This window comes from Doryrhamphus excisus, chromosome 14 (genome assembly GCF_030265055.1).
Source record: "Doryrhamphus excisus isolate RoL2022-K1 chromosome 14, RoL_Dexc_1.0, whole genome shotgun sequence".
In the NCBI taxonomy this organism is placed as follows: domain Eukaryota; kingdom Metazoa; phylum Chordata; class Actinopteri; order Syngnathiformes; family Syngnathidae; genus Doryrhamphus; species Doryrhamphus excisus.
The window spans coordinates 289,363-303,874 of NC_080479.1; the positions used below are offsets into that span (position 1 = coordinate 289,363).

Consider the following 14,512-nt stretch of genomic DNA (forward strand, 5'->3'; position numbering starts at 1 on the left):
TCCACAGATAAATCTTTAATTCATTTTCTTTCTTCAAATCAAGTAATCCCTGCATTGCATCAGTAGTTTCCATCCGCTCCCTTCATTCGGCCCAGCAACAACATTCCGGAGACACCTGAGGCGACGTGTGTGGCCTCTTCAAGTACGGCTCAGACACTTCGTGAAAACTCCGAGCGGACCCCGACAAGCCTCACAGACGCGACTAAATGTTAAGATCCAACCGTGTCGTTTTCGTTTCTTGAAGCATTTGGAATGCATTCGGCCTCGGAGTTCTCTAAAGGCGCGGTTAGGACAGTTAGTCGGACTAATGGCACTTAGAATAAAAGCGGTCTCGTTTTGGACGGGATTCCCGCAGCACGCTTCCGAAGCAGCTGCTTTGGGTGCAAAAGGATGCAGAACTTCACCTTCCTTCTTGTTGGCATTACATGCCTGGCGACTGGAACAGTGGGGAGTGCTACAGGACTTCACGGCAATACCGATTCCTTCCTGGGGAGGCGCCAACGAGTCAGTTTAGGACATTTGCCTTCAAGGTCAAACCCTATGGAAGACCGTTCCCGCCACTGAAAGATGAAAAATATCCCACAGAGAAAACATTAAAATGATGAGACAAAAAGTTACAAAATTTTGACTTATCTTATTTTGACTTTTTATATAATTTGAACTTTTTATATTATAGTTGTGATTTTATATGTCAATTTTGAATTTTATTTTATAATTAAAAAATTTTAAACTCACAATTACTACTTTTTCTCTCATAATTTTAAGTTTTTATCTCAGGATTATTCATATACATATTTATTAATATTTCCTATTTTTGACTTTTTAGCCTCTAATTTCAATTGACTGATAATTTTGTCTTTTAACTCATAATTATGACTTGTGTCATAATTTTGCCTTTTTATTTCAATTTCAACTTTTTTTCCTGCATAATTTAAATTTTTTATCTAATAATTATGACTTTTTATGTTGTAATTTACTTTCTCATAATTTTGACTTTTTTTATCTCAAGGTCAACTTAATTAATTGACATAATTGAGATTTTTTTTAACGTCATAATTATAACTGTCACAATTATAACTGTCACAATTTTGCCTTTTTATTTCTATTTCAACTTTTTTCTGCACAATTTAAATTTTTTATCTAATAATTATGACTTTTTATCTTGTAATTTACTTTCTCATAATTTTGACTTTTTTTATCTCAAGGTCAACTTAATTAATTGACATAATTGAGATTTTTTTTAACGTCATAATTATAACTGTCACAATTTTGCCTTTTTATTTCTATTTCAACTTTTTTCTGCATAATTTCAATTTTTTATCTAATAATTATGACTTTTTATCTTGTAATTTACTTTCTCATAATTTTGACTTTTTTTTATCTCAAGGTCAACTTAATTAATTGACATAATTGAGATTTTTTTAAACGGCATAATTATAACTGTCACAATTTTGCCTTTTTATTTCTATTTCAACTTTTTTCTGCATAATTTAAATTTTTTATCTAATAATTATGACTTTTTATGTTGTAATTTACTTTCTCATAATTTTGACTTTTTTATCTCAAGGTCAACTTAATTAATTGACATAATTGAGATTTTTTTTTAACGGCATAATTATAACTGTCACAATTTTGCCTTTTTATTTCAATTTTAACTTTTTTCTGCATAATTTACATTTTTTATCTAATAATTATGACTTTTTATCTTGTAATTTACTTTCTCATAATTTTGACTTTTTATCTAATTAATTAATTGACATAATTGAGATTTTTTTTAACATCATAATTATAACTTTATGTCATAATTTTGACTTTTTATCTCCCAGTTGTGACTTTCCATTAGGATATTTGGGTTCTTTCAGTGGTCGAAGCAGGCTTTCATACAACGGAGCCGACAGGCTGCCCCCTGCTGGTTGGGAGTGTAACAACAAGACACGCCGAGTCTGTCCAACAGGCACTTCCTGGTTTTCCTGCACTGGGAATAAAAAGGTAAAAAGTGAGTCTTCCCCATCGTTCTGCGACCACGCGAGTCGTCGTCTTTCTAGGACAGCCCCTTTTCGTTCGCTTGTGTCTTCCCAGTAAAGGCACAGAGGGAGGGGGGAAGGTGGGTAGAAGTGGGCCACAGAAGAAGACCACTAAAATGTCAAAAGGAGGTCTCTCACGGTCTACCACTCAAACTTCCAGTGCTGGTGTTTATCTCGCGGGATGCAGCGCTTCATCTGGACGTCCGTGCGGCCCTCCGGCTTGCGGTAGGCGGTCACACACGTGTTAGACTGCGGGTGGTAGATGGTCTTATCCTGGGCGGAGGACAGACGAGGGGTTACGGTGATGACGACGATAAAGATGGGGGGAAAAAAAAATGGACAACATGGCCGCCACTTACGTCCCTAAACTCCCAAATGATGCTGGCCGGCTTGACTTCGCCGTCACGAGGGCAGTGGCGCATCCCGATGGACGACTGTCCTTCCAGCACCTCCGCACACAGCTCCGTCACCGAGTTGAAGCGGATTTCCTTCTGGGACGTGTACTCGAAGTACTGCACAATCACGGACATATTCGGTTCATATTTTCTGAAGATATGCTCAAAAGTCGAGAAACTGGGAAACATTTGATTGCAATCAAACTGATTTCTCGGAGCATGTGAATACGATCAGGAATCTCACCTGGTTGCCTCCCTGGCCGTGACAACCAAACAGGGAAAGCTGGGCGCCGGTGGGACTGTGATCCGGAGCGTTGTAGTCCAAACATTCCGAGTTTATTCCCGAGCTGCGCACCTGGTGGGAAGGAGTAGCAGGATTTTACATTTTGGAAATTCCCAGCGTAATATTTCGGGAATAACGTCAGAATTACTACAAGAAAATTCACAAAAAGAAATTTGAAAGAGTTGGAAAAAAAACAAAAAACAGCAGAAATAGAAAAAAAATGTCTGTAATTTAACAAGAATAAAGTCCAAATATCAAAATTAAAAAAGCAGCATTCTAATGAGAAAACAAGTTTTTACGAGAAAAAACTATGATGAGAAAAATCAAGTAAAAAATATTAAAGAAAAACAAATGAGAAACAAACCAAAAAAAAGTTTGTAAAATTAGGTTGTGAAAAAAGTTTAAAATGTACGAGAATAAAGTCAAAATATTATAAAAATAAAGTCAAAATTACAAGAAGAGAATTTACAAGAAGTTGAAATAGTTGGCTAATATTAGAAAAAAAAATGTATTAAACAATATTTACATTTTACAATAATAAACACTTAATATGAGGCAAAATAATGTCATTTTTAGTAGCGTGCAGTTGAAGCGTTAAAAAAAAGTCACAATAAAATCACAAATAAAATCAAAAGTATGTTCTAAAAAAATCCAATAATAACTATTACTATTACCAGGGCTGTCAAACGATTTAAATATTTAATCGGATTAATCACCGTTTTCAAATTAATCAATCATGATTAATCACCTTGTCTGAAATATGCCCATTTTTACCATATTTTTATTAAAAGAAAGACAAATTATAGGGCAGGAATATGTATATTTGTATGTATTAACAGCGCCAAAACATTTACCTAACACTGCTTTATTTAATTCTTGCCTGAAGTCAGCTGGGATAGGCTCCAGCATACCCTGCCACCCTAGTGAGGATACGCAGCACAGAAGATGGATCCTTTAATAGCCGATTATTGGAATCAGACAAGAACTGTTTTATCATTAGCAGTGAGGAGTTGCGTTCAAAATCACCGCGTCATTTAAGATGGATGAATTATGAATTATAAGTGCATTTATGGGACTCCCCAGCATCATTAAAAGCAGTAATGTGTGAAGAAGTTCCCTATGCCGGGGTCGTGCCTGTAGAGGTTCTAATTGAACGCTTAGCATGGCTAAAAATGCTGGAGCCGCCGCTCGGGTGCGCCTGGTTTTTCCGGTTCCCCCAACAATGAGGCGGCGAGGTGATGAGCAGAGGAGGCGTGAATCAAAGATAAGAGACTCACGGCGCCGTGCCAGCCCTCCCTGTCCTCGGGAATGTGGAGGTCGGGGTAGATGTTGTTCAGGTACCAGTGGAACGTGTTGCATTTCAGCCTCTCCCTCAGCAGCAGACGCTCAGAAATGTTGCCGTACGTCTCCTGGGACAGGAGTGCATTGATTATTACTCATCATCATCATCATCATCATCATCATCATCATCATGGCTACCACACACACACACACACACAGTGATAGGATGTTGGCTGCAACAAACCAACACATCCTGAGGAACATATCAGAACATCCATCCTCCTGGTGTACAAGCGAGAGCAAATATTGAAGCGCCGTGTTTGCAAAGGTGCGCCATTCCCACCTTTGGCTCATAAAATCTAACGCGCGCACTCCACGCTTGGAGTGGAACTTTTGATATCGGCGTTTGAGGATCCACGCCCTTCTTCTTTTGTGTACGCACTCCAGGCACCAGGAAGTCAAAAGTCGCAACAATACAGGAAACCATTCATTGTTATGCTAGCTCTTTGCAAATTTTGTTCAATCAAATTTTGTTAAAAATAATATAAGTCAAATTTGACTGTATTAATATTGAACTACAATATCAAAAATATGTTATATTTATAATAATTTTTATATATATTTTTTATATTAATTTTTTAATTCATACAAAATAAATAAAATATATTGTTTCCCATATTTTCCCACATATGTATTTTACATTATATTAAATAAATTAACATTTCCATTATTTTATTTATATTTTCATATATGCATATTAAATTTTTAATATATTTTAAATATATGTAGAGTATATTTTATTATTTATATGCAATTAATATTTAATGTATTAGTATAAAAGACAATGTTCCTGTATCTTAAATTATATTATAGAACATTAATTACTATTTCAATAATTAAAATATTTGATGTATTAGTATAAAAGACAATGTACCTGTATCTTAAATTATATTATAGAACATTAATTACTATTTGAATAATTAAAATATTTGATGTATTAGTATAAAAGACAATGTACCTGTATCTTAAATTATATTATAGAACATTAATTACTATCTCAATAATTAAAATATTTGATGTATTAGTATAAAAGACACTGTACCTGTATCTTAAATTATATTATAGAACATTAATTACTATTTCAATAATTAAAATATTTGATGTATTAGTATAAAAGACAATGTACCTGTATCTTAAATTATATTATAGAACATTAATTACTATTTCAATAATTAAAATATTTGATGTATTAGTATAAAAGACACTGTACCTGTATCTTAAATTATATTATAGAACATTAATTACTATTTCAATAATTAAAATATTTGATGTATTAGTATAAAAGACAATGTACCTGTATCTTAAATTATATTATAGAACATTAATTACTATTTCAATAATTAAAATATTTGATGTATTAGTATAAAAGACAATGTACCTGTATCTTAAATTATATTATAGAACATTAATTACAATTTCAATAATTAAAATATTTGATGTATTAGTACAAAAGACAATGTACCTGTATCTTAAATTATATTATAGAACATTAATTACTATTTCAATAATTAAAATATTTGAATATATATTAACATTCAGCTATATCAAATATATATTGACAATATATTTATATTAATATAAAATATACAATTACATAAAAGTATATTAATAGTATTATATATTTTACATTATATTACATATTATTATTATTATTAATATTTAGCAAAATAAAAAATATTTAAAAATACAAATATTGAATATATATTAACTAGGCAACTTCGCCTGTCTAGTGAGAGTCTGCTGGTTAAAAGTTTCATGTTGTGGAAAGTGTTGGCTCAGAGATAATGATGTGTTTTGCTGTCATGAAAGCATCATGTCTTTGTGTTTGTGTAATTAGAGTCATTAGGAGTCATTAGGAACTTTATACAGCGCTTGGCAAACCTCTTCCTCAAGTCACAGCAGGAGAACTAAAACCACATCCAGGTCAGCCAAATTCCCACCCAGTGTAAAATAATCCGTGCGAGGTCGCCAGGAGGTCACGCAGCTGTCCCCGCGGCGCTCACGCGCTTCGCTCGTGTTTTCATTCGCCCGGTATCGTACCTTCCTGGCGGCCGGGTTCCTGTGGTAGAAGTGCTGCTTGTACGAGTCCATCCACACCTCGGCCGCTCGCACCGTGTTCTGCAGGAAGTTGGGCCGGGCGTAAGGGGCCTTCTTGGGGAAGACGTGACCCACGTGGGAGCAAGGGTGGATCTCCAGGCTGCCGCCGCACTGCCACACCTTCCGCACAAACACACACACTTTTAGCGAGTAGATTGAGCCATTAGCGACAAATCTGGCAACTTTTTCTCAAGGAAGCTACAGTAAACCTCGGATATATCGGACTCGGATATATCGGAAATTCGCTCACAACGGACAGATAAAAAAAGAACCAATTTTTCTGTAATGCATTTCCAATAAAAATTCATTGCATATATCGGATTTTTTATAACGGATTTCGCCTATTTCGGACAAAATCTCCAGTCCCGTTCCAATGCATTTCCATGAAATTTCCCTGGCATATATCGGATGGCCGCATCGTGGCGCTCCGATTGGCCGAATGGTGACAGGCCGCTATACGACGTCATTTGCAGCGTTTGCAGCGTTGCCTGCGCGTCCAGGTACATTGGAAACATAGTCAAGGAAGTGCCTTTTTATAACGGATAAAATCCCATTTACGCATATACCGGATATAAATCCCATATATGCGTAAAACGGACATTTTCCGGTATACGCATATAACGGATTTCGCTTATATCGGACAAAACCAGTGGGAACAATTGAATCCGATATATCCGAGGTTTACTGTACAATGAAAAGCATGCATCGCTCTTCTCAACGAGCAGCGGGTCCTGCTGTGGACGTCCCACAACCTAAAAGCAAAAGTTATTAGTTAATATTAGGAGAAAAACAACTAATAAAGTTGTTTTTTGGTCAAGGAAAAATTGTAAAGTCAAATGATAATGGGAATAAAGTCATCATGAGCAAAACTATTACAGCAATTACAGAAAAACTAGCTGCAATTTTAGGAAAATAAAGTCAAATTCATAGAAAAACTGTTTTCTACAAGAAATTCTAACAAGAAAAATGTTGCTATTATGACAAAAGTTGTCATAATTTTATGGAAAATAATATAATAATATGAATATTCAAGAAAAAAGTTACTGACTAAAATTACTAAAGTTACCAAAAGTAATTAAAGTTACTAGTTTCTACCTTTTCCATTCTTTAGTAGAACTAAACAGGTACACGTCCACAAAATATTGCTGTTTTCCACCAAAACAACTTTTGATGGAAAGATACATTCCAAGCATAACTACTATATTTCTTCAGCCAAAATATCTAAACAACTACGCCACAACATTAACGATTCAACGCCACACGGTGGATGAGTGGTTAGCACGCAGGCCACACAGCTAGGAGACATCAGTCCAGAGAAAACCCACCCATGCACGGGGACAACGTGCAAACTCCACACAGAGATGCCAAGTGAGGAATCAAACCCGGGTCTTCCTGATCTCCTGACTGTGTGACCACTCATCATGCTAACCCAGGGGTGGGCAAACTACGGCCCGGGGGCCACATCCGGCCCGCCAAGTGTTTGAATACGGCCCGTCCGTTCTTTCCAAAGTATTTCATTTAAACTCAACATACGAACTGGCATCATGGCTTGAGACAACCTTTTGATGGTTTTATCAATTTTGTTATTTGATGTGGTCTGTTGTTTTACAAAGTGCTCCTGAAAAAAGGGACACAATAATAATAATAATAATAATAATAATAAAATTAAAAATATTTAAATATAAAATATTTAAATATAAAATATTTAAATATAAATATAAAATAATAAATAATAATAGCAGATTGCGTGACACTTTTACAGATACAATAATACCAGGTGGACTGTTACGTGTAAAATATATAGTCTGGCCCCCCCAGGCCCCCCTGCCCCCCCGTTTTGTTAAATCAATGCGGCCCACGAGTCAAAAAGTTTGCCCACCCCTGATCTAGTGCCTTGTTTTGCCGGTCCCAAGCCCGGATAAATACAGAGGGTTGCATCAGGAAGTGCATCCGATGTAAACATTACAGCAAAAAAGGTTAGCTAAGAAGACATGGGACATGGAGAGGACTGAAGAGAGTAGGCAGTACATTGAGATGAATGCTAAGGTGAAAGTAGAGGTCTGTGATGACTTGTACTTTAGTTTGAACAGTAAGGAGGTAAGAAGGTCCGAGGGAGCTTCGTTGTGTCTTTGTAGATGTGGACAAAGCCTATGACATTAAAAAAATAAGTAAAAACTGCCTATGCCCCCCCCGTTTTGTTAAATCAATGCGAGTCAAAAAGTTTGCCCACCCCTGTGCTAACCGCTCACCCACTGTGCGGCCCTTGCTCTATTGTGACATCACCTCTTTTTGCCTCTCCATCCATGCATTTATTTTCTATACTATCCCCTTGCACAAAACAAAACAAGCAATGAAACATCCAACTGTACCCTGCATTGTTAGAGTCGGCAACAGGAGACCAGGAATCCTGAACTTAATCATTAACGTTAAGACAAGAAGTACATGAAACTGAACCTTTGTACACAAGCTTGGGTATTTATGGCTTTAAGAGTGCAGGAAATGACTTTAAAAACATAACCAAAATTCATGTTGGATAGTAATCATAATGCAAATGATAATAGTGTACATATGAATAAGCACTACTATATACTATAAATAAAGCACTACTATATACTCTAAGCATACATGTTGTTAACTAAGCAAATAGCTATTAGTGTAATATTTGCTTTCTCTGCTTTTCAGTGCGGCCTTAATCCTTCTTAGTCATGATTGACAAAATGCCGCAGGCCATAAAAAGTCAAGCGTTGAGCCGCCACCGCCGCCGCCATCGCCCACACCTCCGATTTAGGACGACTTTTTCACTGATTTTATCTTGCCAAATGTGTGCCAGGAAAGGCCAAGACAAACTCACCCGAAAGGAGAGCTCCAGGTTTTCTCCGCCCCACACCTCCATGCCCATGTCGTAGGTGCCCAGGTGAGTGAAGTAGGCCTTGCTGACCGCAAACAACCCGCCTGCCATAGTCGGGGACCTGAAAATATGATAGGGGACTAAATGTATTCATTTATTATTTCAAGATACAGAACAGTTTCAGTTTTCTGGCACAGTGGTACCTCGGTTAATGTGGAACGGATAGCGCTTTTTTCAGTTAACATCCAAAATGTATGCTCAAATTTGGGATGGAACCAGTCATCCCAAGAGGGGCTGGACTTTATTCCATTCTGGCATTGTTTTCAATCTACCGGTTCCTACCGGTTTCTACCAGTAGTGCCTGAAAGGACAAGATCACGGGTACAAGCTGCCGAAAATAGATTTTCAAAGGGTGGATGGGTGAGAAGAATTGGCCATCATTTTTTATTTTTTATAATTTTTTTTTTTTTAATTGTGGTGGAGAAATAAATTGAGGAGAAATAATTCTGGAAAAGATTAATTGGATTTACACTATTTTATTTTCTATGGGAAAACTTGCCTTGGTTAGAGTTTGTTTTGGTTTGAGTCAGACCTTCTGCAACAAATTGATGCTAACCAAGGTGCCACAGTATTATCATATTTATTATTGACACTGTGAGTGCTACAAATTGTTTATCTCAGGGCTCTCCAAAGTGAGGTCTAGGGCCACTGGCGGCCCACATGGATTGGGTCATCGCTTACAGCAAATGACGAAAAAAAAAAAAAAAAAGGTTTTAAATACATGAGGCACGCCTAATAAAGAACAGGATGTGTTTACACAATACAGCATGAGAGAAAAGAAGCAGGAAGAAGCAGAGCTTATTTTCTCATGTCTCGTGAAAGCATTCAAGTCACCTGAGGGGGTCGATGCGCAACTTGCGCCTCTTGCGTTCCACCTCGGGGACAGCGTGCCACTGGAAGGTGAGCCTCCAGTCGAAGCCGCCAATCATGGGCTCGTCCGTCTGCATGTAGAACTCAAAGCTGTTCCAGTCGATGGTGTCGATGACGGGGCACACGATGGTGCTGGGGCTCTCGCCGATCCTTAAAAAGAAAATGGCCACCGTGGCGCCGTGACGTGGAAATCCCTGCTACCTGTCGTTTTAACGTACGCGACGCCTCACCTCTCCAGCAGGGGTTCGATCCAGCCGGGGACGCACTCGCAGTGACAATCCAGGAAGGTCAGCACGTCGCCTGTGGCGTAGGAGGCGCCGATGAGGCGAGCCCGGACCAGGCCCTCGCGCTTTTTGGTGCGGATGAGCCGGACGCGCTGCAGGTTACTGACGTATTCCGCCAGCTGAGATTTCAGGTAGACTGCAGGAAAAAAAAATAAAAAACGCCGTTGTTAGACATCAAAGCAACGCCATCGCTTGAACATACGCCACAACAGATTGTTTGAGACCAGCGACTTTTCTAGAGAAGAAACATCTGAATTTATCTGTATTATAAACATCAGTATTTTTTTGTGCCATTAAAAAAAATAATGATTATCTGATTCGAGTGACTACTTACATATGTATACTTATGTGACTTTTAAAAAACAAATGTAATACATTAGCCTACATTTCCAAATATACATTATGTATTAATGTAGTGATTATGGGGTGTTGAGTATAGAATTTTTTTAAAATTCCATTTTGTAATAAAGCTGCCAGATAAGAAAATGTGAACAATGTGATGCTTATACATGTGATAGCTTACTTTTTATTTTCCATAAATATGTATTCATGTTGCCATTTTAGAATAAAATCTGAAAAACGTGAATACTTAAGTACTGTTTAATTTTTAATACATTTGCAACCATTTTTTAAACATTGTATTTATGTTGTTACCATGTAGTGCAATTTTTATATTTGAGTTTATTTTATTCCAGTTTGGAATAAGGCGGTCACATAACATGCATGAAAGGGAAGTGTTGTGAATACTTATGTACATGTGTTTTTGTTTTGTTTTTAAACTTTTTTAACTTTTTTATACATTTTCAAACAATTCTGGAAAAAAAAGATTCATTTTGTAATTTTAGGGTGTATTTTTGTTATTTATTAATAAACTAACTTCTACTTTTTTGTCAACCTTTGAACCCTGCGGCTTATAAAAAGATCGGCTGGTGCGCTACCGCTAGCAATGAGCTCTAGCTTTTGGCGTGAGATAGCATCGCCGTGTACGGCTGGATAAACTACGTGTTTGTTGAACAACTTAGACACACAGAGTGTTCTGAAGACAGTCCATCGTTATTAAAATGACAAGAAGACAGCAAGATTGGTAAGTGACACACAAAAAGTAGGTTAGCATGAAAGGTTAGCTCGCCTGTGTTCTAGCTAGCTACCGCCAGAGAGGCGCTGCAAATGGCCGAAAAAAACCATCAGCGATCACACACCCTGGTATAGACGGGCTTCGCATGTCACAAGATGTCATCAAACAGCAACCAGTACAACCAGTCCAGGTTGTACGCCGCGTCTCGCCCAATGCTGGTTAAGCTAGAAAATGGCTGTATGGCTAATTGTGGCTAATATGTTTGTAAATAATAGTTCTATAATGGTTCTGTGTTGACAGGTTTAGTGCTGAGCCTCAGGGCATCCTCTTGCTCTTCACCTTTTGTCGTTTGAACCAATTAGCAATTAGCCAAACACAAAGGACCTAATTATCTTGGAGCGAACGTCAACACGGAGCCATGGAAATAGAGACTGGGCGCATGCATGAGAAACTTCAGACGCCAGATTTCTGAAAAACTGAAGCGTTTGAGAGCCACTTTACTTGGACCTTTGCGCTGCTCCCACCTCGGTCGCTGTAGTCATCGATGAGGATGATCTCCTTCAGCAGGACGGCAGGCGTGCTCTCCAGGACGCTGTGGATGGTCCTGAGCAAGGTGGACCAGGCCTCGTTGTAGAAGGCGATGACCACGGAGGTGGTGGGCAGGCGGCGGTAGTCGAACGTCTTGCTTCGGCATCTGAGGGCAAGCAGCGGGTGGCATGATGTAGCCGCGTGGAAAAACGGGCTTTTGGGACGTCTTAATCCAGGTGGCAGCCATTAGGCTCGGCCATAAAAACCAAGAAGGGAGACGATAAGGGTTGGGAAGGGGGTGGGGGGGGGGGGAATGCCGCTCCGAAGAGCAACATACCACAGCAACGCTCGGGGAGAATGGCGAGTAAACAAAAACGTCGACTTGGAGAGAGACAAACTGCATCGAAGTAAGAAGCTGGGGGGACAAAAAGGAGGCCCGCATTGCTGCATTACGAAAGTACTGAGCAAAGCTGTACTATGTACAGTATATGCTATTTTTTTTTACTTAATTTTTTTATGTCATAGGCTTTGTCCACATCTACAAAGACACAACGAAGCTCCCTCGTACCTTCTCTGTACTTCTCTATTAACATTCTTAAAGCAAATACTACATATGTAGTACTCTTTCTTGGCATGAAACCATACTGCTGCTCACAAATACTTCTGCCCTACTTACTGTTCAAACTAAAGTACAAGTCATCACAGACCTCTACTTTCACCTTAGCATTCATTTCTCTGTACTGCCTACTCTCTTCAGTCCTCTCCATGTCCCATGTCTTCTTAGCTAACCTTTTTTGCTGTAATGTTTAAGTCGGATGCACTTCCTGACGCAACCCTCTGTATTTATCCGGGCTTGGGACCGGCAAAACAAGGCACTAGATCAGGGGTGGGCAAACTTTTTGACTCGCATTGATTTAACAAAATGGGGGGGGGGGGGGGGGGGGCGACTATATATTTTACACGTAACAGTCCACCTGGTATTATTGTATCTGTAAAAGTGTCACGCAATCTGCTATTATTATTTATTATTTTATATTTATTTTAAAATATTTTATATTTAAATATTTTATATTTAAATATTTTAAATTTTATTATTATTATTATTATTATTATTATTATTATTATTATTATTATTATTATTATTATTATTATTGTGTCCCTTTTTTCAGGAGCACTTTGTAAACAACAGACCACATCAAATAACAAAATTGATAAAACCATCAAACCAAAATGGGTGGGGGGGCAGACTATATATTTTACACGTAACAGTCCACCTGGTATTATTGTATCTGTAAAAGTGTCACGCAATCTGCTATTATTATTTATTATTTTATATTTATTTTTAAATATTTTATATTTAAATATTTTATATTTAAATATTTTAAATTTTATTATTATTATTATTATTATTATTATTGTGTCCCTTTTTTCAGGAGCACTTTGTAAACAACAGACCACATCAAATAACAAAATTGATAAAACCATCAAAAGGTTGGCTCAAGCCATGATGCCAGTTCGTATGTTGAGTTTAAATGAAATACTTTGGAAAGAACGGACGGGCCGTATTCAAACACTTGGCGGGCCGGATGTGGCCCCCGGGCCGTAGTTTGCCCACCCCTGCACTAGATTGTACCCCGTTGAGGCTCCATTTGAAAAATGTTAGTTTAAAAAGGAGAAATAATAAAAGTCACTAGCAAAAACTCACTCTGGCATTCTGTTGTCTTTGATGTGTCGATGGAGAGAGATCTTGTCGCTGACAAAAATGTTGATGGCGTAGCGCTCCACGCTGTCCTCCTCCTGCTTCTTTTCTTCCGGACTGAGGTTAAGGTGCGCCGCCCGGCCCCACTCCCCCGGGGCGTTGTCGTCGGCAGGCGGTTTAGCGTACAGCGGCCTGGATAACGACCGGTCGTCGTCGTCGTCATCGACTTTTTCGGGATGCTCCGCCGCCGCGCGACGCTCGTGGTCCAGGCCTGGTGCGCCGTGGTCGGGGGCGGCGGAGGGGGAGTGCGCCAGCAGGAGGTATCCCAGCCACAGCAGCCACAGCAGGAGGAAAGCCTTGGCGAGCACACCTAGCTTGCGTGAGCAGCGTCCCCTCATGGCGGCGAGGACACGGGACTGGACGACACAAAACATAACACACATTTCCCCATTTTTAGTTATTCCAAAATATTTCATGTTTTTTCTTAAATAATATTATATATATATATTCCAAAATATTTCATGTTTTTTCTTAAATTATATATATATATATATATATATATATAAAATAATATAATATAATAATAATATAATAATATATATATTCCAAAATATTTCATGTTTTTTCTTAAATAATATATATATATATATATATATATATATATATATATATATATATATTCCAAAATATTTCATGTTTTTTCTTAAATAATATATATATATATATATATATATATATATATATATATATTCCAAAATATTTCATGTTTTTCTTAAATAATATAATATATATATTATATATATATATTCCAAAATATTTCATGTTTTTTCTTAAATAATATAAAAATAATATATATTCCAAAATATTTCATGTTTTTTCTTAAATAATATAAAAATAATATATATATTCCTAAATATTTCATGTTTTTTCTTAAATAATATAAAAATAATATATATATTCCTAAATATTTCATGTTTTTTCTTAAATAATATAATATATATATATTAT

The 14,512-nt window shown here is 37.2% G+C and overlaps 1 protein-coding gene across 1 annotated transcript in view; it reads right to left on the reverse strand.

Moving 5' to 3' along the window:
• Positions 1–14,512, reverse strand: part of LOC131102010 (polypeptide N-acetylgalactosaminyltransferase 4-like) — a 19,342-nt gene continuing 4,830 nt past the window's right edge. The window contains exons 2-11 of the mRNA XM_058047464.1: positions 13,511–13,920; positions 11,802–11,971; positions 10,149–10,338; positions 9,883–10,068; positions 8,992–9,109; positions 6,084–6,260; positions 3,980–4,111; positions 2,664–2,774; positions 2,384–2,536; positions 1–2,297 (exon numbers count right to left, since the gene is read on the reverse strand). Of these exons, the coding sequence (XP_057903447.1) occupies positions 2,166–2,297; positions 2,384–2,536; positions 2,664–2,774; positions 3,980–4,111; positions 6,084–6,260; positions 8,992–9,109; positions 9,883–10,068; positions 10,149–10,338; positions 11,802–11,971; positions 13,511–13,902 (1,761 nt within the window). The 5' untranslated portion in view covers positions 13,903–13,920 and the 3' untranslated portion in view covers positions 1–2,165. The remainder of the gene's footprint in view (positions 2,298–2,383; positions 2,537–2,663; positions 2,775–3,979; positions 4,112–6,083; positions 6,261–8,991; positions 9,110–9,882; positions 10,069–10,148; positions 10,339–11,801; positions 11,972–13,510; positions 13,921–14,512) is intronic.